At 45.3% G+C, this 22,090-nt stretch overlaps 1 protein-coding gene across 1 annotated transcript in view; it reads left to right on the plus strand.

The window, feature by feature from the left end:
- LOC115635116 (opsin-5-like) overlaps positions 1 to 22,090 on the plus strand; it is a 45,191-nt gene that overhangs the window by 16,307 nt on the left and 6,794 nt on the right. The window contains exons 2-4 of the mRNA XM_030533411.1: positions 6,847 to 6,934; positions 11,291 to 11,453; positions 13,543 to 13,670. Of these exons, the coding sequence (XP_030389271.1) occupies positions 6,847 to 6,934; positions 11,291 to 11,453; positions 13,543 to 13,670 (379 nt within the window). The remainder of the gene's footprint in view (positions 1 to 6,846; positions 6,935 to 11,290; positions 11,454 to 13,542; positions 13,671 to 22,090) is intronic.

The following is a 22,090-nucleotide window of genomic DNA, read 5'->3' on the forward strand; positions in this document are numbered from 1 at the left end:
AGGGGCTCCTACGGTACACAAGTGTGGGGCAGAGAGAAAAGAACAGAAATGATGCAGGTATTAAACATCCCAGATGCAGGCTAGCAGCCATTAAAATGTAATTATCTCATTATTTCCTCCCCTGGTTTTTTTAAAAGAGTAAAATATTTTTCAATTTATTTGTTATCAGCAGAGGGAGTGAATATTCTGAAAAGTGTCAAACGTTCCATTTTACTACCCCCTATTAACTTTCTAAGCACCTTGGAACCTTTGGTTCAGTTGCATGAAATAACAGGAAAACTAATTAGACCAATAAAACATGATGACTTAGGCATCCTAAGAAAATGAACATAACTTTTAAAAACTTTTTTTTAAAAATACACCCATATCAGCAAGGTTACTGTCTATCCTGCCAGGATTTTAAATGAGGAAGTACTTGGAGTAAACAAACAAACACACAAATTACCAACTAGAAACAGCCATGAAACGTGGGGACAGAAGGTGATTCAACAGCTCCTCACAAACAGATGTGTCTGCCTCATCTTTCTAGCGCCATTTCAGATATCACATGGCAATGGAAATTAGAAAAGGTCCCGCTGGTACGTGAATGGTTTCGGAAGTTTCACAGCACATCACCAAATGAAGAACTGCAGCCAGGTCCTCAATTGGTGTAAAATTGGTGTCACTCTACTGACTTCAGTGGCGCAATGCTGATTTACACCTGCTGAGGATCAGGCCCCTGGTGTATAGTGCAAGAAACAACAAGACTTTTTTTTTTTTTTTAAAGTGTGGGCTCCAAGGATATAAAATAGACAGTTCCTTTAAGTTAACTCCTTTTGACTGTAAAATCCTGTTATGGAGCAAGAATCTCTGTGAAGCAGTTTGTGCAATCATTTGAGTACAGAAATGGTTTAAAACAAACCCCGTAACTAGAATTTGGGTTGCCAGGAGCAAATCCTGTGGCCTTCCATGGCCTAGGAATTTGCTGTTGCCCACAGGATAGCAGTTAGTTGAATTGTATAGGAAAGGATAACCACTGAAAAACACCCTAAGGCTGATGTACCAGTATTGGCACTGGTGCATCTTCAAGATGTAGCCATACATCCTTGGCTGCAGAAGGCTTTTTAATGCTATGAAGCATCATCTCTTTCCAAAAAGCATGTATTGGAATCCAGCCTCTTTGCACTTGAGATGCTGCAACTCATGGAAGGGGTAGCACATGGCAGAGTGTTCACAGACTGTGAACCTACCCTGGATGGACTGTAAGATAGGAGGCCATATGGAAAGTGCCTTTAGCAGCTGGAATCAAACAGCATGGCTGTGTGTGCGATTATCCTGACATGGACATTTTTTACTGAATGCTCACTGACTACTTCTTCACAAATCATTACAGGATCTCGGGATTTGAAGACATATCCCTGTAGTGGGGGTGAGGTGGAGTCGCACCAGCAGAGGGTGGGCATTAGAAGGCACAACATCCCATAAAACTACTTGGTGAGCATTAGGAATGCACCTGCAAGCTACATCTCTTTGTGGCATGCTCAATTACTGCCCCCCTGACACACACACATACCGGTCATACTTTATGGGCTGGTATGATGGAGGAAGATGGCACCATGGCCCCTTTGAGGCACCACAGGGTGCTCTCCATGGGAGCAGGGAAGGAGCAGTCCCTGAGCTCCTCAAGCAATAGAACTTCAATTCTGCCTAGTTCTTAGATGCATGCCGTAAGGTGGGACAGACTTCGTGTATCCTTCTCCTGCACCACTGTGCATCTGTGTGAAGAGACAGGCACAATTTAGCCCTGTATATAGTAGACATATAGCCTCATATTTTCTACACTGATGCATACATGTGTGCTGACGTTTGCAGGTGTAAATCAGGGGCGTGCAAGTATAGTTTCCACATATTGTATGCCTGAAAATCTGTCCCACGGTGATTAGAGCTTCTTGGTGTCTGGGTTTCAGAGATGATAAGCAATCTCTGCTCCTATTGAAATCTGCTGGAACTGTTGGTGCAAAACGCTTGTGAAAATCAGGCCCTGATGCTCTTTTCCCAGCTCTGTCGTTTCCTCTCTGCGTGGCTTCAGTCAAGTAGGTCTCTTTTTTCTGAAGGTAAAGAGAGGAGTGAATCATTTCAAAATAAAATGGCATTGTCTGTTTGTTACTGCAGCATGTAATCTGGGGATAGAGATGAGTGAAAGCAAGACAGGCGATCAGTGCTGCAGGGTACCTTCACCAAGTGAACCTTTAAGAGGGACTTGAAGGAGGCAGCAAGGTTGCAGGCTATATGGAGTCATGGAAAATGCTGAAGACACAGGCAGGAAGAGAATAAAGGTGTGGAGATATTGTGTTATTTATTGGCATCCCATTGTCCTAAATGAAAAATAAAAATTAAGGCCCATTTGTTGCAAGAGAAGAATGATCATAATTTGTTTCCTGTGGGAAAAGTCTTGCTTTTCTAAAACTTGAGGCCACACTCTCATCTGGGTAAACTGGCTTAGCTCTGTGGATAGCTGTAGAGCTAGACTGATTTCATGTCACATATCAGAGGGGTAGCCGTGTTAGTCTGGGTCTGTAAAAGCAGCAACGAATCCTGTGGCACCTTATAGACTAACAGACGTTTTGGAGCATGAGCTTTCGTGGGTGAATACCCAATTCATCAGATGCATGTCACATGGGGATCTGGCCTTGGATATTTAGGTAAACTGAGTTAATGAACAAACAGCAGCTTTGATGGGGGAGAACGTTCTGTTCTACTTTGTACAGGTCCTTGTACTACACCCATCACGAGAGTGCTTGAAGGAAGTAATCAAGCAACATCAACAAAAGAAGTTTTATACAATGCTCATGGAGACTTAACCACAGACCACATTATTAAATTGCCTTCAGCGCTTTAGCTGTTTGCCTTTCAATCCAGGACACACTCTTTAACTGAATACAAAGTTGATTGTTTTGTTGGAGGGAGGACGTGGGTGAAACCTGAGGATAAAAATTGTGTAATCCTTGTAGTCCATGAGGCTAACAAACTTTAACGTGTCGTCAACTTAATAAAAACAAACCCCAAGCCCCACAGTAAGACAACTGCTAACAGGTAAGGGCCTGATCCAAAGTCCAGTGCAGTCAATGGAATGACTCCTACATATTTCAGTGAAGTTTGGATCAAGCCTTAAACCTACCTCTTCCTCTGGGTCTTCCTGAGCATGTTGGGTGAAATCTTGACTGAAATCTTGACTCCTTTGACTTAAATGGAGCAGGATTTACCCCTTCTTTTATGCTTAGGGTGTAAACAGCTTAAGGCAGGGCCTGTCTTTGGTTTTGCCCTGCACAGGGCTGAGTACATTATCAGTCCTTAGCAAATAACATTTACCCAGGAGAGCTCAGATCAGCAGCTGGCCTTCAACAAGGTCCTCCCTCATGCTAACTCCAAGGGTGGCCTGCCATCTTTGACAGAACTGGCTAGTACATACTACCTGCAAGTGAATCTGAAAACGGGTTGGTGGAGGAGCATCCAATAGTCCTGAATGTCTTTGCAGTGGAAATCTCCCAGGAACAGGCTTTTTTGAATGTTTCACAGTTCACCTGGGTTTGTCTGGGCTGTATACCATGAAAACTGAATTTCTGCTAAGTTCCTGGATGAAACCAGGAGGCTCAGGAACAGGAAAGTTTAAAAGAGGGGAACTGGATGATTCTGGACCTAGGAAACGGGTTGGGGAGCTTTTCAAAACAGAGGAGTCAGTTTGAATCCAGCTCAGGTTAATAGTGAGAGAAAGTGGTTATTACCTGATTAGAATGTAAGAACGGCCATATTAGGTCAGACCAATGATCCACCTAGCCCAGCATCCTGTCTTCCAACAATTGCCAATGCCAGGGACTTCAGAGAGAATGAACAGAACTGGGCAATTATCATGTGATCCATTCCCTGTCATCCACTCCCTACTTCCGGCAATTAGAGACTCAGGGACACTCAGAGCATGGGGTTGTGTCCCTGACCATCTTGGCTAATAGCCATTGATGGATCTATCCTCCATGAACTTACCTAATTCTTTTTTTTGAACCCTGTTATAGTCTTGGCCTTCACAACATCTCCTGGCAACAAGATCCACAGGTTGACTGTGTGTTGTGTGAAGAAGTACTTGCTTTTGTTTGTTTTAAACCTGCAGCCTATTAATTTCATTGTGTGACCCCTTGTTCTTGTGTTATGTGAAGGGGTAAATAACACTTCCTTATTCACTTCTGCGCCACCATTCATAGTTTTATAGACCTCTAACATATCCCCCCCTTAGTCATCTCTTTTCTAAGCTGAAAAGGCCCAGTCTTATTAAGCTCTTCTCATATGGAAGCTGTTCCATACCCCTAATCATTTTGTTGCCCTTCTGTATACTTTTTCCAATTCCAATACACCTCTACCTCGATATAACACAACCTGATATAACACAAATTCGGATATAACACGGTAAAGCAGTGCTCAGGGGAGCGGGAGAGGGAGGGGGGAGCTGCGCACTCCAACAGATCAAAGCAAATTCGATATAACATGGTTTCATCTATAATGCTGTAAGATTTTTTGGCTCCCGAGGACAGCGTTATATCAGGGTACAGGTGTATATCTTTTTTGAGATGGGCCAACCAGAACTGCACACAGTATTCAAGGTGTGGCCGTACCATGGATTTATATAGTTGCATTATATTTTCTGTCTTATTATCTATCCCTTTCCTAATGGTTCTAACATTCTGTTGGCTGTTTTGATTGCCACTGCACAGTGAGCCTATGTTTTCAGACAACTAACCGAATGTTACTCTGTGGCATGTGTGGTTGCAGTCCAGTCTCTAGTGTTATCCACACTACAAATACCACAACACTGCAGCTGGCACTGATTACCCTGGTATCCCCTAAGGCACCTGGGAGGCAGCAATCTGGTATGAAGTGGAGTAAGATAGGATAGGGTGACTGTGACCAGGAGGTCATACAATCCTATATGTTTCCATAGGGGCCTTCATACCAAAAGACAGCACATTTTATAGAAACAGCTGCAGTGAAATGCAGCCACTTATAGGCCAGGTTATCACAGTGCACAACAGCGAGAGCAGGAAAAATTTGGACAAGGATATAAGAGCAAACCTTTGTTGGTCAGTGCAGTAGAATCCGGGGAGTACAGTTCCAGCTGGCTGGCTTCTCTTTTGCAGAGACGATTTGTGCCAGCAAAAAGTATGAGTTCAAAATTTGCTCCCACAATGTTTGAGTTCATAAGTATTTGTGTGTGGGAAACTAATTACCTGCTCCAGGCCCACAAGAGCTAATATGTGCACTTGCACCTAGGGTGACCAGACAGCAAGTGTGGAAAATCGGGATGGGGGTGGGAGGTAATAGGAGCCTAAATAAGAAAAAGACCCAAAAATTGGGACTGTCCCTATAAAATCGGGACATCTGGTCACTCTACTTGCACTAACTGTAGATGCCAATTATGTTTGTGTGGGCACAAATATGCTTCCTGGAATTCTGCACCCACTCTTTTGCAGGTGGTGGTTGTATTCACAAATAAGGCAGGTAGGCCTGAGCCCAGCTGAATCTTAGCCCTTTAGTGACCATGCACAATAGATAGAACCTTGGGTTTGATATTCTTCCTGCAAGAGTTGTGTATAATAAATTATTGGCTTCTCAGTTTATGGAGATAAGGTGGGTGAGGTAATATCTTTTATTGGACCAACTTCTGCTGGTACAAAAGACAAGCTTTTGAGCTTACACAGAGCTCCTTTTCAGGTCTGGCTTCTCAGTTTCTCTCAGAAGGAGGAACTGCTGAAAAGTGATACTTAAAGATACACACCAGGCCCCCAGTAATCTGTTTGTGGAATTTCAGGAAATAAACAGGGAAGGGAGAGTGAGAAGAAGGAGGTGCCAAAGGAAACATAGCACTTTTCTCTTTCCTGGGGTTTAAGTGGTATATTGCTCCAACTGTGGCAGATAAATCTATCCATCAGAAAGACATTGATTTGTATTTTATGTATACCATAACCAACCTCTTGCCTGAGTGAGCAGAAAGTCATAACCAGCCACTCAAGGCCATGTTTTCAGCATCCCCACTTTTTTGTGAGCAACTGATTAGCCTAACAAAAATGATTCTGGGGGTGTGTTGTGTGTGCAAATGGCTATCAGTGTGCAGAGAACAGGCATATAGGTGGAAATGAGGGTTTTGCATATGCCAAGAAGTGGTGATTCATATTTGGAGGCTGCCTTGGGCTTGGCTGAAAACCTAGCCCTTCAATTTTAGTTTCTACTGGTCATCTTTTGTGAGTGTATATAGCTCATTTCAATCTGCATGAGTTTAACACATGTGACAAATGGAGGTCAGACCCTAAGGAATCCCGCTGACAGATGAGAAAGATGCTTGATATAAAACCACTTTGCTAAAATAGGGCAAAACTCCCATTGACTTGAATGGGGCCAAGTATCACCCATAGAGAGGAACACGGCAACTGAATCAGCGAGTGGCCTTTTTGTCATGTCACATATCTACGTCAGATGGTTTTAAAAAGTATTAACTTGCAGCTAGTCAGTGTAATTTGTAATTAATTATACCATGCTGTGAGTGAGATGACCAGCAGCTATGCAGTACAGTCTGATCCTATCATCAGCCCATTGCACAACCAGCTAGCTGAGTGCCACACCCTTTATTAATGGTGTCGCTCCCTTTATTCACAGCACCCATGCAATGTACATGCAATTCCAGCCGCTAACTTTTGTTTATCCACAGCCTGAGGAAGGCCTCATGCCAAAAATGTGTCTTTCCAACAGCCATGCTCCCCCAGGAAGAGGGACATTCCTTCATTAACAAAAATTCACCTCCCCTTACATTTGTATTCTGTTTTGCAGATGGGAAATGCCTCTGATTCTTCAGCGTTCACATCCACCTTATCAGAGAGAGAAGACCTGATTTTTGGCACACTCTATTTGCTCTTTGGTAAGGAAAGACTTCTTCTTACGCAGGTGATCTCACACCCATCTCCATCAAGGATGGCATGGTACAAGCTATTGACATGTCTGTCACAGGGAGATTCAGGCACCTCGCATTCACTTCCACTAATAGTTTATTACTTCCAGAAAAGTGTTCCATGTCCTTTGGGTTCATCTGAGCTCACCCCACCCACACTCTCCTCCATCACAGACAAGTAGGGCATGAACACAGGACTTTCTGGGTTCTACTCTTGACACCAATTTCCTCTGGGTCCTTGGGCAAGCCACATCAATGCTCCGTGCCTCATTTTCTCCACATGCAAAATGGGGCTAGTAGTGCATATCTCCCTCACAAAGGGCTGTGAGGATTTATTCATGCTTTAAAGTTGAAAAGTGATATATAAAGCCCTGATACAACTCCTACCGTAGGAGAAGAGAGAAGAATCAGGCCTCAGATACTTAGCATTATTAATAGCTTCAAGCATGCAAAATGCATTAACCTCAAGGAGTGTGTACACCTCTGAACTGCCCTTCTCTATCAGCAGGGGACACTGGTGACATCTGAAAGCCAAAAAGCGAAGCTGAGGTGTAAAGACATGTTTTGACAAGGCCTAATCCTGGCTAAAGTGAGCAATGCCATAGATTCCCATGGGGCTACTCCTGCTCACATGAGTAAGACAAGCAGTGTTTTGTCTGTAAAAATAACAATGAGGAAAGTAAGGAGAAAAACCAGTCAAAAAAATGTTTTGGCACAATTTGTCAATTCCGCAAAATCAAAATGTTCTGTGGAGATGGTTCGATTTGGCCAAAGTGCCAGCTTGTCCTGGCTGTTGGGCAGCTACCTGGTACACCACTGGTGAGCCTGGATTTCCAGGGTGCATGGCTGTGGGGCAGGCACCCCTGCAGACTGCCTTGGGGATGGGAACCCCAGGGATTGCAGGGTATATGCCTCCAGGGCAGCTCACCAAGCAAACCACCCTGAGGCTGGGGTTCCATTCACTTTTGAAGAGAATGTTGGAATTTTTTTATTTAGTTCCTCACTGAAACAAAACCAAATGTCAAAATACTGAAATCCTCTGGAAAAGGATCTAGCTCTCTTCGCCCAGCTCTAGGAATGAGTGTGAGCTGTGAGTGAAGCCCTGTGACACACACTGTGGTGTGGGGAGAGGTGAATAAATCCTGAAAGAAAATAAAGAATAATCTGCAAACATTCATAGAGCCAGATCCTGGTCTCAGTTACACTAGTGTAAAAGTGGAACAACTCCATTGCACCCAGAAGAGTTACCAGTTTAACTGAAAACAGGATTTGACACACTGTCCCACACAGCTGCTTTCTCAATCACTTGTTCATTTCAGGTTTCAATAGATAGCAAGGTAAATTAATCAGCGTCTATTCTGTCTACGGCTAGGAGATGCTTAATGATGCTCTGAACAAAGAATCTCTTCTGTCAGAGAGAAAAGGAATTAATGGCTTGGATGCCTCTGGGAAAAAAGTTTGTAACAAAGTGATCAGCCAGGGCATCTGATCAGGCATGGGCACCAGACCTAGACACAGCTCATCCAGGCCCTACATCTCAAAGACGACTTCCTAGGTCAGAGTTCTGTCTCCTGGCCAACGAGCCTACCTTGTGCCATTCCTCTACATCCCCCCACAGCTTAGACCCAGACTGGTCAAGTCTGTGTATTTTCATTCTTGTGAGCTGTGTGTAGAGGTGGCAGCTTATTCTAAAAAGGAAAGATTCCCAACAGTAGTGTTGCCAGGTCGCAAAAGTTAATCATGAGTCTTGTGACATCTGGGGTTTCTCACAGAGTCCAGACACATGCAGTCATGTGATTACATGTACATCTCCCCTTTCAACAAAGTTTCTGGCTCCTGTGGTGGAGGAAAAGCTTGAAAATGTGACCCAAGTGCCCCCTGAAGGCTCAAGAGCTGTAAAGTAAAAGAAAAACAACCTGGGTTGTTTGGGTTGTTTAAACCTCCTGATTTTTAGGGGCCCAACTCAACTTTTGAATGTTTGAGGTTAGCAACACTGCAGTAGCTGATTCCCAGTCAAAGCCAGGGAGGGAAGGGAAGGACCAGTCCGCCCACACTCCTGCCTGGGATGCTGCATTTCATATCCTAATTTTCCTCCATCCCACCCAAATGTGGTCATCTTCCACTTTTACTATCAGAGAAAACTCAGTTCAAAAACCAGGAACTGATCGCAAAGCAAGGTTGCAGGAAATCTTATCTGAACTTATGCTGAAGAAATGGATCCCATGTCATTTTAAACAGCCTGAGCTCATACACTCACTCTGTGTCCCATGTGTCGAGCTCTGTAAGATGAGAAGTGTGCAAGCAATGCACAGAAATGCACACACAAGAGTGCACGTACAACACACAGATACACATGCAACCACACCAGGAGTACATTGAAACACAAACACATGCCTACAGAAATGACCACACACACACACATATGCACACCAGAGCACTCAAACACACACACATGCATATGGAAACAAACATAGGAACAAACAAACATGCGCACACGGGAGTGCACCCACTCACATAATGAAGTGACATACATGGAAAAAACCAGCCTGCTTCATGCCGTTCTGAGCTAGGTGGAGATGGTAAGACTGAGAAAGTCAGCAGCTCCTGTATGCAGCTAAGAAAGATCCTAGAAGATAATAAAGCTAGTAAAATACAGCTATTGAAGAGGTGAAGGAAGGAGTCAAAATAGCTTTGTGGAGGAGTCCTCTAGCAGTGCTGGAAACAAGGATATGCATTTGCAAACTAGTTCCCCTTAAGTGACTCATAAAAAGCGTTCAAAAACTATGTATCTGGGAGCAAGTCTCCCCTACAGGATTCTACTTATTGAGGCTAACATGTTTCTATTAGCCATTATACAGCTTTGGCATGTAATTGTAACTATAATATTTCATTTACAAGCTAATCCACTGGGAATTAATTCCAGTCCCACATAACCTGCCCCTTGAGTAGCTAGGTTCTCCTTTGTGCTTACAGAGGAAAATTATTTCAGAGTTACTTAACAGATGAAGAAAACCCTGGTATGAACATTTATTTACCACTGTTGTTTTAAATACTTTCCAAGAAACAAATGACTTTTTCCTGTTGGTTAGGCTGGATTTACCCTAATCTTCATCATGTCCTTCTTGTTTATGTTGTAAACACAATATTGCACAGCACAGACTCTCACTAGAGAAATTGCCAGGAAGAAATTAAAAGTGGAACATGCTCAGCTTCTTGGCTTCACCACCCTAACAACACTGTCACAAAGCTCCCACTATTTATCCAGCTGGAAAGGGTTGGAGGCTCCCTGTCTTCAGTCAGAGGAATTCAGCTCTGCCTTGGACTCTGCTCCCAGAGTCCGTTTCACTGACATTCTGCCTGCTGCCCCACCCCCAAAGCATCTAACAATGACATTCCCATTTAAAATTGCTCTAGAAGTGCTCAGGCAGCCTCATGCCCTTAGGTGTCTAATGGTTGTTATTCACTGTGCCAGCTGAAGACACTCTTTTTGCCAAGTGCAGCAAGTCCTGGAAGCAGATCATCTACCAGGGCGTGACCAGCCTTGAAAAGCCTGAAGACACTTCTGCCTTTGTATAGCCTGAAAATGATGCTTCCAGGAGAGCTTGGAGAGTTGCCTGGCTCTTGCCCTATATCTGGTGACCTGGAGCTCCCTAATGCAAACTGAAAGGGCAGTTACCAAGTTCTTAGAATGGCCATGACTGTGCAGAAGAGATGAGGTAATGTTAGTGTGGAAGGAAGGTAATGCCCAGTGTGAACTAGATCATTCCAAGAGCCAGATTGGACAGAGTGCTTGAGCAGTCCATACAAAACCCTTCTTCTTGTCTCCAGCCAGCCTGCCTGCCAAATGCTCACTAACCATTGCACACGGTGCTGATGCAGCAGAGATACAAAACCAGGTGCTTTATTGATCACGTCTGTCCTTACTGAGCATTCCCCATGTACTCTCTACACCAAATTCCTGCACCAGCACACAGTGGACGCTGGGCAAAAGCTGAGAAGCAGTTTTCTCCTTGCATGTTCCAAAGTCCTGGTTAGCAATTAAGAAGGGATGTGACCCAGGGTGTTATAGGGCCAACAGATCCTAAAGTGGGAAATCTGCATGTGTGGGATCTGTTCTTCCCTTTACACATTCATACATGCAGTGAGCGGCATCTCTGCACGTACACGGCTGCCAAATAAACACAACTCATCAGTGTGTGAGGATAGTAGGTGACCAGCAAGACAGACCTGCACACATGCCCTCTCTGTCCCTATGTCATGCACTGCACTGCTGCTATCGAGCTTGGGTATCCTATTCTGGGTCTGTCTCTCTCTGCCTTTTCTCAGGCATAGTTTCTCTCTTTGGAAATTCCCTGCTCTTGCTGGTGGCCTATCGGAAGAGATCTATGTTGAAGCCTGCTGAATTCTTCATTGTGAACCTGGCTATCAGTGACCTGGGCATGACGGTGACCCTCTTCCCTTTGGCCACGCCATCCTTCTTTGCACACAGGTAGCTCATTTGCATGGCATTGCATTTAACGGGCATTTCTGTGGGTGTCAGTTTGCAAATCCTGCCTTGATCTGGAGAAGGAATGAAGACTAGGGGTCAAAGTCTGAGCTCAATCACAGCGATGTAAATTTGAAAAAATCCCATTGAAGGCCAGGGACTTATACCAGTGTAAGTGGGAGCAGAGTTTGGCCCCAGATCTCTCCTAATAGGAAATCATATCCTGCACTGGGAACAGGGATCATTCCCAAGGGACTGAGCCAAATATAATCAGATATGAGCCACCTCAGCAGGAAGAGCCATCCCCCTGCCTCCCCTCAGCAACTGCCCCCCCAAAGACATAGTGCTGCTGGCCCTTCCGTGGCCACCCCATAAGCGCCTCTCAGAGGCAGTGGCTCCAATTAGTCCCCTGCACTGGCTTATGCTGCTCCCTTGTTCATCCTCCTCAGGTTTGCCATACAGGGCTTTTATGGGGTGCACCTCCTCTCCCCACAGCTCAGCAAGAGGTACGAGCCCAGTCATCAATCTGACCAATGCCTAGTGTTGCAGGTTGGAGTCTATTTGAATCCATGTGGCATTGTGGGGATGTATCCACATGGGGCAGTAGGGAAGAGTCACAAACGTGGTCCGAAGAAACCACATGTGGCTCATGAGCTGTAGGTTCCCTGCTCTAGAACCTTGCAACCCTGCAGGACCTGACTACAAGTGTCAGGTTTGGTTTGGGTATGAAAACAACCTGACCCTCCCAACTTCAGGTTGGGTCATCTCTACTCACCTTCTGCTGGCTAGGGGGTAGGCGTGGCAGCTGCATGCCCCACTCCTGCTGGCTGTCACCACCTCGCTGCTGTGTGTGTGTTGCAGTGTGAGCATGACAACGAGTCACAGCACGCCCCTTTGCGGCACACACAGCACAGTGTGGCATCAGCAGCCGACAGCCCGGCCCCACAGGGAAGCAGCCAGAGACAGATCATGGCCATGGGACGTAGAGTGCAGGAAGCTCCCACCAGGCCCAGGCCACGCTTCAAGGACTAGGTGGCAATGCCGACACAGGTTCAGAGCAAAACATTGGATTCGGGTGGAATCATCTTCAGAACTGACCTGACACTTCAGTTGGGTTGGGGTCGGCTGTGCTCAGGTCAGGTTAGGGTCCAGGTTGGGCTTTAAAATGAGGCCAAGGCAGACCTCTACTGTGGCTCCACCCAATGGGAGGGGGCTGGCGGGACTTGTACAGTATGTACCATCAGGTGCTGCAGCATATTTAAACTGAGCATTGCTAGGACAAAACCTTTCAGCCACGTGCAGCATCCTTCTGAAACTGACTTATCACCTTTCTGTTTTGAGGGAGGTAGCATGGACTAGTGGTTAGGACACAGGACTGGGAGTCAAGAGACCAGAGATTATTCCCAGCTCTGCCACTGACCTGCTGTGCAACCTGGGGCAAGTCACTTCGTCTCTCTGTGCCTCAGTTTCCCCATCTGTAAAATGGGGCTAATGATATTAGTCATCCTCTGTAAAGATCTTTGAGGTCTGTGGATGAAAAGTGCTAAACATTATTACTACTTCCTTGAAACTGACACTCCAACAGTAATGTGCAAACAGTGAAGCTGTTTCAGTTAAATATACAGAAGGCTTTTTTTTTTAAAAAAGCAATACATGCAGCTTGTGTGTACAACTGCATGTGTGACTAGCTAATCATGGTCATTTGCATTCACGACTCAATTTGTGCTCACAGCTATGATAACTGTGTGTACCGTAGGGACACAACCACATGTACATCTCCTTAAACAATCAGGCCCTAGGTATTTATTTCCCCATTTCGTAGCATCCACCAGAACAGCCTCCTAGAGCCCAGCTCTACCACTTAAGTAGTTTTGCTTTCTGTGTCAAAGCATGAGCTGGAATGATGCCAACCTTCCTGTAATCAAGTGTCTGGTTTGAAATGCCGGGTGGGAAATACCCATGTGGCTTCATGAACTGCACGAAGCAACTCAGACAAGTTCCCACCCTCTCAACAGAATCACAAGCCTTGTGAGCTAAGCATGTGGAGTAATTGTGAAGATTTCGATTTTACCTGATGATTTCTCTCTTCCAGATGGCTGTTTAACCATGCGATGTGCACATTCTATGCATTCTCCGCCATGTTCTTTGGCCTCTGCAGTCTTACCAGCCTGACAGTGTTAAGCACGGTTTGCTGCCTGAAGGTCTGTTATCCAGCATGTGGTAGGTGCTGGGATGTGTAACCCACCTTACTCTCTCCACGTCTGCCCTCCCGGCTATTACTGCCAGTAACCTCACTCCATCTTCCCCATTCTTTAACAACTTAGGTTAGTCACAAATCTCTTGGCAGCAGCCCCCTGAAAAGCTCTCCATTAGGGAACATATTCATAAACATTTTAAATTACTCTAATTAACACAAACAACAATACCATAGCTACTTGTTTTCCTCTTTTAATTTGCATATCTAAATTCATCACCATCCCATTTACTGTTTGGTGCCATACAATCAATGCAGCAGGTCTTAGAAGTGTGGGTAGGAGCAAGTTAAATTTATTATTTCACAGCCCCTAATTAAACAGGGTGTTGTGTTTAGAGTTCCAGTATCCTTGCCAGGTGCTAATTGTACACAAGGGGGCATCAGTTGAGTGATCGCTGCTTCCAGAGATCATTGGGATCTATGGATTAGCAGTTCCTTTCCAAAGTCACTTCCTAGGGGTGCCAGTTTGGTTGTTGCCCCTTTGCCCTACTGCTCTGTAGCTTTTGGTTTTAAGGATTTCATGGATTGTCTCGGGGCAGGCAATTTCACACCAGTCTGAGTGCTGGGCTGCAGATAAAAGCAGTTATGCTGCATGTGTGAGCTCCTACCTTAGTGTTAAATACATTTTGCGTGACTGACTCTGTCCTTGCACAGTGGAAATGGTGCACATCTGATTTAGGAAGTTCCCTGTTTTGTGGCTCTCACTCTAAGGGTTATTCAGATCTAATCACCATCTTGTAGTTGAATGTTAGCCATATGGCTGGTGTTGTGCAAGAAAGAAATACAAAGAAAATCATAGCCCGGCCCCCCAGTTGTTCACAATCAAGGCAGGGTTTATCCAAACTGATCCTAATGACTGGGGCCCTCCAAATTCACAGCCATGAAAAATGCATTGTGGACCATGAAATCTGATCTCTCCCTGTGAAATCTGGTCTTTTATGTGCGTTTACCCTATATTATACAGATTTCACGGGGAGACCAGTGTTTCTCAAATTGGGGGTCCTGACCCAAAAGGGAATTGCAGGGAGGTTGCAAGGTTATTTTTTTTGCGGGGGTGTCACAGTAATACCACCCTTACTTCTGCGCTGCCTTCAGAGCTGGGTGGCCAGAGAGCAGAGGCTGTTGGCTAGGCACCCAGCTTTGAAGGCAGTGCCCCGCCAGCAGCCGTGCAGAAGTAAGGGTTGCAGTACTGCAACCCCCCCCAGAATAACCTTGTGATGCCCCCCCCACAGCTCCTTTTGGGTCAGGACCCCTACAATTATAACACAATGAAATTTCAGATTTAAATATCTGAAATAATGAAATTTAGGATTTTAAAAATCCTACAGCTGTGAAATTGACCAAAATGGCCCATGAATTTGGTAGGGCCCTATTTCTGACAGATTATACTGCAGAGATAGCAAAACAAAAAAGTATTCTAGGTGCAGATTTTTAGGACTGTACATGCATAGGTTTGCATGTATTTGCACACCTAATCTGTGCACATAATTATTGTGATTGGACAGGTAAATGCTTATTGCCATTTTGGAGGATGATTAGCAGCTGTGGACCCAAATTAGGTGCACAGACAGTATGCACAGATGAGCACTTGTAATTCTGAACATCTGGGCCTTCATCCTCTCCCCCCACCCCACCTCACCCCCGCCCCTGATAGAGCGAATTCATAGACCTCATCTCATGCATTTTGATGTGAAACATAGCAGATAGCTTTCTTGGGGCTTTCCTACTTTGGAGAGTGTCTCCACTTAAAAGAGAGGGAGGTGGCAACAGAACATTCTCCATGAGGGACCCTCAATCTGAAACGGCTCAGGTCACTGGACCTTCAGGGCACAATATAGGGCACATGCATTTATCAAGAGCCCAGTTCCAATGCCTTACTCACATGGAGTAGTACCTGACTCCAAGTGGTCTCTCAGAAATCAGTGGAAGCACTTGCAGTGTCAGATACTAGCCCCTGTGAGTAAGGGTGGCAGAATCAGGCCCCAAAACACCTTAGGAGATTGGGGCTTATTAGGGGCGGAGATTGGTGAGGGAGTGGGAAGCTTGGGGGAAGACTGAGTTGGAGGGCTGCTAGGATTGCTAGTTGTTCATTTGCAGCTGATTGTTAGAAAGGCTCTTTTCCACTGAGGGAAAGGCTCATGCTACAGCACCTGCCCCAGAACCAGCACTGCCCCTGCATACAGCCAGGGCAAGAGCCCTGGGGCACCAATAAAAAGAGAGCCAAATGCTGCAAAAATGACTTGAATCTTTTCTGGCAAAGTGCTGTGCTTTAGCGAATGCCAAGGAAGTAGCTTCCATAGCAGGGCCAGGAAACACCAGAGAGTCAGAGCTGTTTTCATAACCACATGAGTGGGAAGCCTGGGAGAATTCCCACCCCCAAATTAGAGCTGGATGGCAGATGTAGTCATTGCAGGTAACATCCACCCTCCACACTACTTAAACCCCACAGTAGGGTCATGTATGGGGGCCTCAGGAAGACCAGCTGCTTCTGGGAATCTTTGAATCCTCTGTGTGCTATGGAGAGGGACTCCCTGCCTGCTCCAGACAGGCCAGTGCAGTGGGCAGTTGAGGAAGGCTGGATGACGAGCCAGTGGATCCACAACTGCACAAAACACAGGAGCCAAGAACATCCCACCCCTTAACAGGAAGGTTTGAGACAGGGGGTCTGGAAAAGCCAAGGCGAGTTAGTGGCTGCACAGGGGCTGCAGGTTGGTCTGGATTCCATTCAGCCTTTGGGAAGGGAAGGGTGAGTTTCACACTGTAGGACAATAGCCTGCCTAGGCTTCATCCCAGTGGGACCATCACTCCCAGAGGGTTGTATTTTAAGCACATTACATCATGAAGCATAATCGGAGTGGTGCAAACTAGAGCCTAGATCTTTATACACAGGCACACAGTAGTGAGCCTATGCCAGACTCATGCATGAGAAATGAGGTGTGATGCAAAAATCTGGCTCTAAACTGTTGCTATTGATCTAACCATGATATTGCAAGAAAACACAGTATTTCCCGATGGCTTTACAAGGAGGACATGGAGGGCAGGCTTGACTGTGACATGGTCAGTGCTGACCTTTTATTTTGATCCACTATTGGCAAGACATGTATAACACTGGGAAATAATTAACATTGTGTGGCCAAATTCACAATGGGGCAACTCCGTTTTGCAGCACAATTTTCACCTGCATTATTTTTGCCTGGACTTTAGTTGTAGATGCTAATCTGAGGGCTTGCAACACACCAAATGTGGATGTGAATCACGTAGTTAAAGAGACATGTACCTAGATTTGCACCTGCAGTTCATTGTCTGGGTACAAAAATTGGGGTACAAATTGCACCCACAAAAGAGCAGCTGAGGTCCAGACACCTATCTGTAAATGTACCCTGTATGTTTTTATATTGTCCTGCAGAAATTACTTGCATTTTCTCATTTAGACAGCTGAACCTGCCAATCAACATATATCTTAACAGATTTTGGATTACAGACAAATAAAAATATAATAGAAACCAACAATATTATTAACTTGACTTGCAGACAAATTCTCCAAGATATATTCTCCAATAAATTCCCTCCGCAGCAACCCAGGATGGACACTGAGTGGGAAGGACTTGAGTAGCTGAATTTCAGTCACTCCTTGCATTGGCATCCATCTTGTGGCTGAGTTTGGTAGATTGGTGATTTATACACACTAACACACAGCAATGTATTTCTGAAATGGCATGCCTGAGAAGGGAAGCCCAGGCCAGCCTACAAAGCAGCATCTCAAAGGAGACCACGATGCTGGGTAATTAGTGCCTGATCTTGCACCATTGAAGTCAATGGGAGTTCTGCCATTGACGCCAATAGAGCCCTTTGAGGAGCTGCATGCTTAGCAGAACATGCCATGTACCTTGTAGGAATCCAGACACAGCTAAGTGACTAAATTGGTGTCCCTCTTGGTAATGAATAAGTACCAGAAGAACATACTGCGGCAGTGAGCTTCTGCAGCCCCTGAGCCTTAAACCACCAGTGGCAGCTGCCTGTGCCCTACTTGGGAGCATGTACCTCCAGCCAGGTACGTGGAAATGTGCCTTCTGTTCTAGCAGGCATGGCTGGCATTTCCCCTCTCAATCTTTTTCTTTTCTACACTCTCCCAGCCCAGTCACACAGTGGGAGAAAGCAGCACCAAAAGGAGAGAAGCAAATTTTAAATTCTGTAGGACAACAAACAAAACACAAAACCTCCTGTAGAACTTTGCTTGGCAAATGCCACTAGTGGCCACATTCTCTGACTGGAGTGGCACAAGGCACCTACAAATTCTCACTTTTGCATACTCCAGTGGTGTGATCGCACACACACACAAATACTGACAGGAGGAGGTACCCAATTTCCATGTGCAGGAAGGTACATTTCACATTTCTGAAGTCTCACCTTCTGTGTTCTCTTTGGAGAACCTAGGCCTTAGTGGTAGGGAAAGACTCCCCGTAGCTAGAGCAAGGATGTCTGGGTTCTAGTCCCATTTCTGCCAATGACTCCCTGTGTTACATTAGCAGAAGTAATTTGATTGTTTGTGCTTCTGCCAGCTGTATAATGGAGATAATAAATAATATGGGATTTGCAATAATTAATTGCTTGTATGTAAAGTACTTTGAAAGAAATGAAGGACACAAGAGAAATGCCACTGTTACTTAGCTTATTACTAGATGAAAGTCAGAGCCAAAACTTTCAGCTGATTTCGCATTAATATTTCTGTCAAACTTGTGGTGCCTCCATTCTGCACAATGCAAACCCCTGCTTTGCCACAGCTGAACTCAACTGCCAAGCTGCAGGGACACACTGATTTGCTTGCAAACTTTTGCAGATGCATGACTGGCAGCCACAAAGCAGATAGCCTCTAGGGACAAACGGTCCAATTCATAGACAGAGCATTGGAAGGAACAAAGAGTCCTGTGGCACCTTATAGACTAACAGACATTTTGGAGCATGAGCTTTCGTGGGTGAATACCCACTTCGTCAGATGCATGTAGTGGAAATTTCCAGGGGCAGGTATATATATGCAGGCAAGCTAGAGATAATGAGGTAGTTCAATCAGGGAGGATGAGGCCCTGTTCTAGCAGTTGAGGTGTGAAAACCAAGGGAGGAGAAACTGGTTCTGTAATTGGCAAGCCATTCACAGTCTGTTTAATCCTGAGCTGATGGTGTCAAATTTGCAGATGAACTGAAGCTCAGCAGTTTCTCTTTGAAGTCTGGTCCTGAAGTTTTTTTGCTGCAGGATGGCCACCTTAAGGTCTGCTATAGTGTGGCCAGGGAGGTTGAAGTGTTCTCCTACAGGTTTTTGTATATTGCCATTCTAATATCTGATTTGTGTCCGTTTATCCTTTTCCATAGCGACTGTCCAGTTTGGCCGAGTACATAGCAGAGGGGCATTGCTGGCATATGATGGCGTATATTACATTGGTGGACGTGCAGGTGAATGAACCGGTGATGGTGTGGCTGATCTGGTTAGGTCCTGTGATGGTGTCGCTGGTGTAAATATGTGGGCAGAGTTGGCATCGAGGTTTGTTGCATGGATTGGTTCCTGAGCTAGAGTTACTATGGTGCGGTGTGCAGTTACTAGTGAGAATATGTTTCAGGTTGGCATTGGAAGGAAGTCACCTCAGTTAAGTAGCCAACAGAAAGCTTATGGGATCACTTTGTATAACTGCAGAAATTATCACAAAAGGTGGGAAAAAAAGAAAGATTAAATTTGGCCATTAAAAGACAGTCAGGTACCAGCATCTTTTCCCTCTACAATTTCTGTTTCTGCTCTCTAGATGATTACTGCACTTGATTGTGTGGCTTCTCAAGCTTATCTTCCTGTAATGCACTTGTGCATTTTCCACTAGGAAATGACTAATCTCAGCATATTTTTAATTGCTTAGTTTCAAAGAAAAAAGTTATTCCCACATATGTCTGAAGATTTAGCTCTTTAAATTAAGCCCTTAGAAGATCAGAGAGTTTAAGATTTAAGGGACGGGGGAGGGAACTCAGAGAAAAACCCAACTCGTTTCATCAGCTGGCTTTTCTGAAGTAAACTCTGATAACACTGTCGATTTAAAACTTAAAATAAAAGCTCTGATCTTTCTCCATTTCCAGATGCAAATCCCCCCAGGCGCCTCTCCCAAACCCTTATTTTCACTAAGGTTTAGCAAATCTGCATCTTACTTAGCATTTCACCTCCAGAATTTTAGGGACTCTCAGAAACTGGGGCTGAAAAAGGTCCATCAAAGCCATCTTCCCAGGAACCAGTACAGGACAGAACTTGCAGGACTGCCCCCAACATATTCTTCAGCACTTTGGCCCTGATTACTAGCCTTTATACAGTAGGTGGCTTGTCATACATAAATATATATAATGGGCACTATACAGATGATTAATGTACACACTCAATATGCAGTGAACTTGCTACACTTTTAAAGTGTAGCACTGAGTATGCTTTAACTGCAGAGCTACTATGCTTGAAGGGTTTGTGTTGTGTATATGCAGGTCATTTCAATGAACTCAGCCCCAAATTAGTGCATAGTAAACCCCACCTCCTTCCCCAGTGCAGACAAACCCTAGAAGGCAAGGAGTGGGGGAAAGGCAATATTACAAAGTAGAAGTGCCTGGTCCAGTTTTAACTACCCAAATGCTGATGCTCCCCATGTCTTGCCTGTAAGATTATTGCCATTGAAGTAGATCTCACCCTTGGGTATTTCTCAGATTATTCAGGTGAAACAGGCTTTACCTCAATTTCCCCTGGTTACATGGATCATCTCACCATGAATTCCATGGGCCCCCACATGGAAGAGGAAGGCCAGGATTTCTAGCTATTACAGTCAGTCAGGGTTTTACCACTAACTGGGGCAAGTCATTCCACCTCCTTCTGGGCTTTGGTTTCCCTGTCTGTCTGATGGGGATAAGAGTACATGTACACTGCAGTGCTTAATTTGTGCCAGGGCTGAGCCCCGGCACCTCTGGGGCTTGGTGCATCAGTTATGAAAGTAAAACAAGTTGCTTGAGCCCAGCACCTCTTTCATTACAAATTAAGCCCTGGTGTACTGCCCAGCACAGCGGCTTGGTGAGGCTTCATTAGTTAGTGTTCATTAAGTTCTCCAAGCTGCTCAGCTCCATGCAGATTGTTGTTATCCATTCCAGTGTTTCTCTGCTAAGCCAAGGCTGATTGCTTCAGCTCAGGAGTGCCATGCTATGCACAGTGTTCATGGAGTCATCCTCCTGGCTGGACACAGGTCAAAGTGGTGAATGGCAGGCAGCATGCCCAGAGTTTGCTACACTGGCAGAGCTCCCTGTAACAATCATCATCTCGTCTCACTGAAAGTAACTACAGTGAAGTGGAAAAGGTTCATTTCCCAGCAACCAAATGCTTGACAGCTTTTTCTTCTAACCTATATGGAGTTACACCAGGGAGGACTTTAACCCACTGGATATAGGACAATGTGCCTGCAAACTGTGAGGACTTCAAGCCTACATTTCCAGAAAGCCACCTGATTTGTACCAGAAATTGACAGGACTGCTCTGGGATAGCTCTTGTCCTACCTTATAGGATGCTCAGAGAGAATGGCGATAGGCAAATCCTCCTCCCCATTCAGACCAAGGATCTGTGGAGTCCCAGAAATCTCAGTCCTCCTTTTCCAACTCTTTTAAGACCTATGGGGAACTATGAAACACCATGGTCTCAAATGCCAACACCACAGAGGACATCATCTATATATCATTGCAAATAGCCTCATCTCCCTCTGCCTGGCTGAAGAAGAAACCAACTACAACACAGGTGATGCTGGGAGAAGATGGAAACAGTTTGGAGACCTACCAATTATCATCACCTTGCCCTGCATCAAAGGTCTCTGCTGAAGATGGTGACATCAGCCCTCCTGGACTCCTCACTGCTGATGAGCATATGCCACACTGTGACCACACACATTGTTCTCTTTCATTTGTGACTAGCCAGAAAACTGCACCTCAGCTTAGCCAAGAAGCTTGGCCGCAGAGATCAAGGCCCTCCGACACTCCAGGCTGGGCTCCTGCCGCTCACTGGATCTAGATATGAACACTCCAACATCAGGAAAGCTTCAGTAACTCCAGAAGACAGCAGTCTTCTCCTCAGCAACACCAGTCACCAGGCCTCCTGATGCTCTGCTTACTACCCAGGGTCCCTGTGAAACACTGCATCAAGTTCAAGGTTTCAGAGCTAAACTTCAAGGCCTTACAGGGGATTGTCCTAAGATGTCACAGGGAAAGGCGGCCTCTGAAGTAACACCTCCCTCACAGCTGCTTTTCTCAGGAACAAAGAATCTGGCAGCCTCCAGTGGAGCCTGTGGAAGCAGGGCTTTCTCGGCAACAGGGCCAAGGCTCTGGCACACCTTCCTAGGGA

The sequence above is a fragment of the Gopherus evgoodei genome, chromosome 14 (assembly GCF_007399415.2).
Source record: "Gopherus evgoodei ecotype Sinaloan lineage chromosome 14, rGopEvg1_v1.p, whole genome shotgun sequence".
Lineage (NCBI taxonomy): Eukaryota > Metazoa > Chordata > Testudines > Testudinidae > Gopherus > Gopherus evgoodei.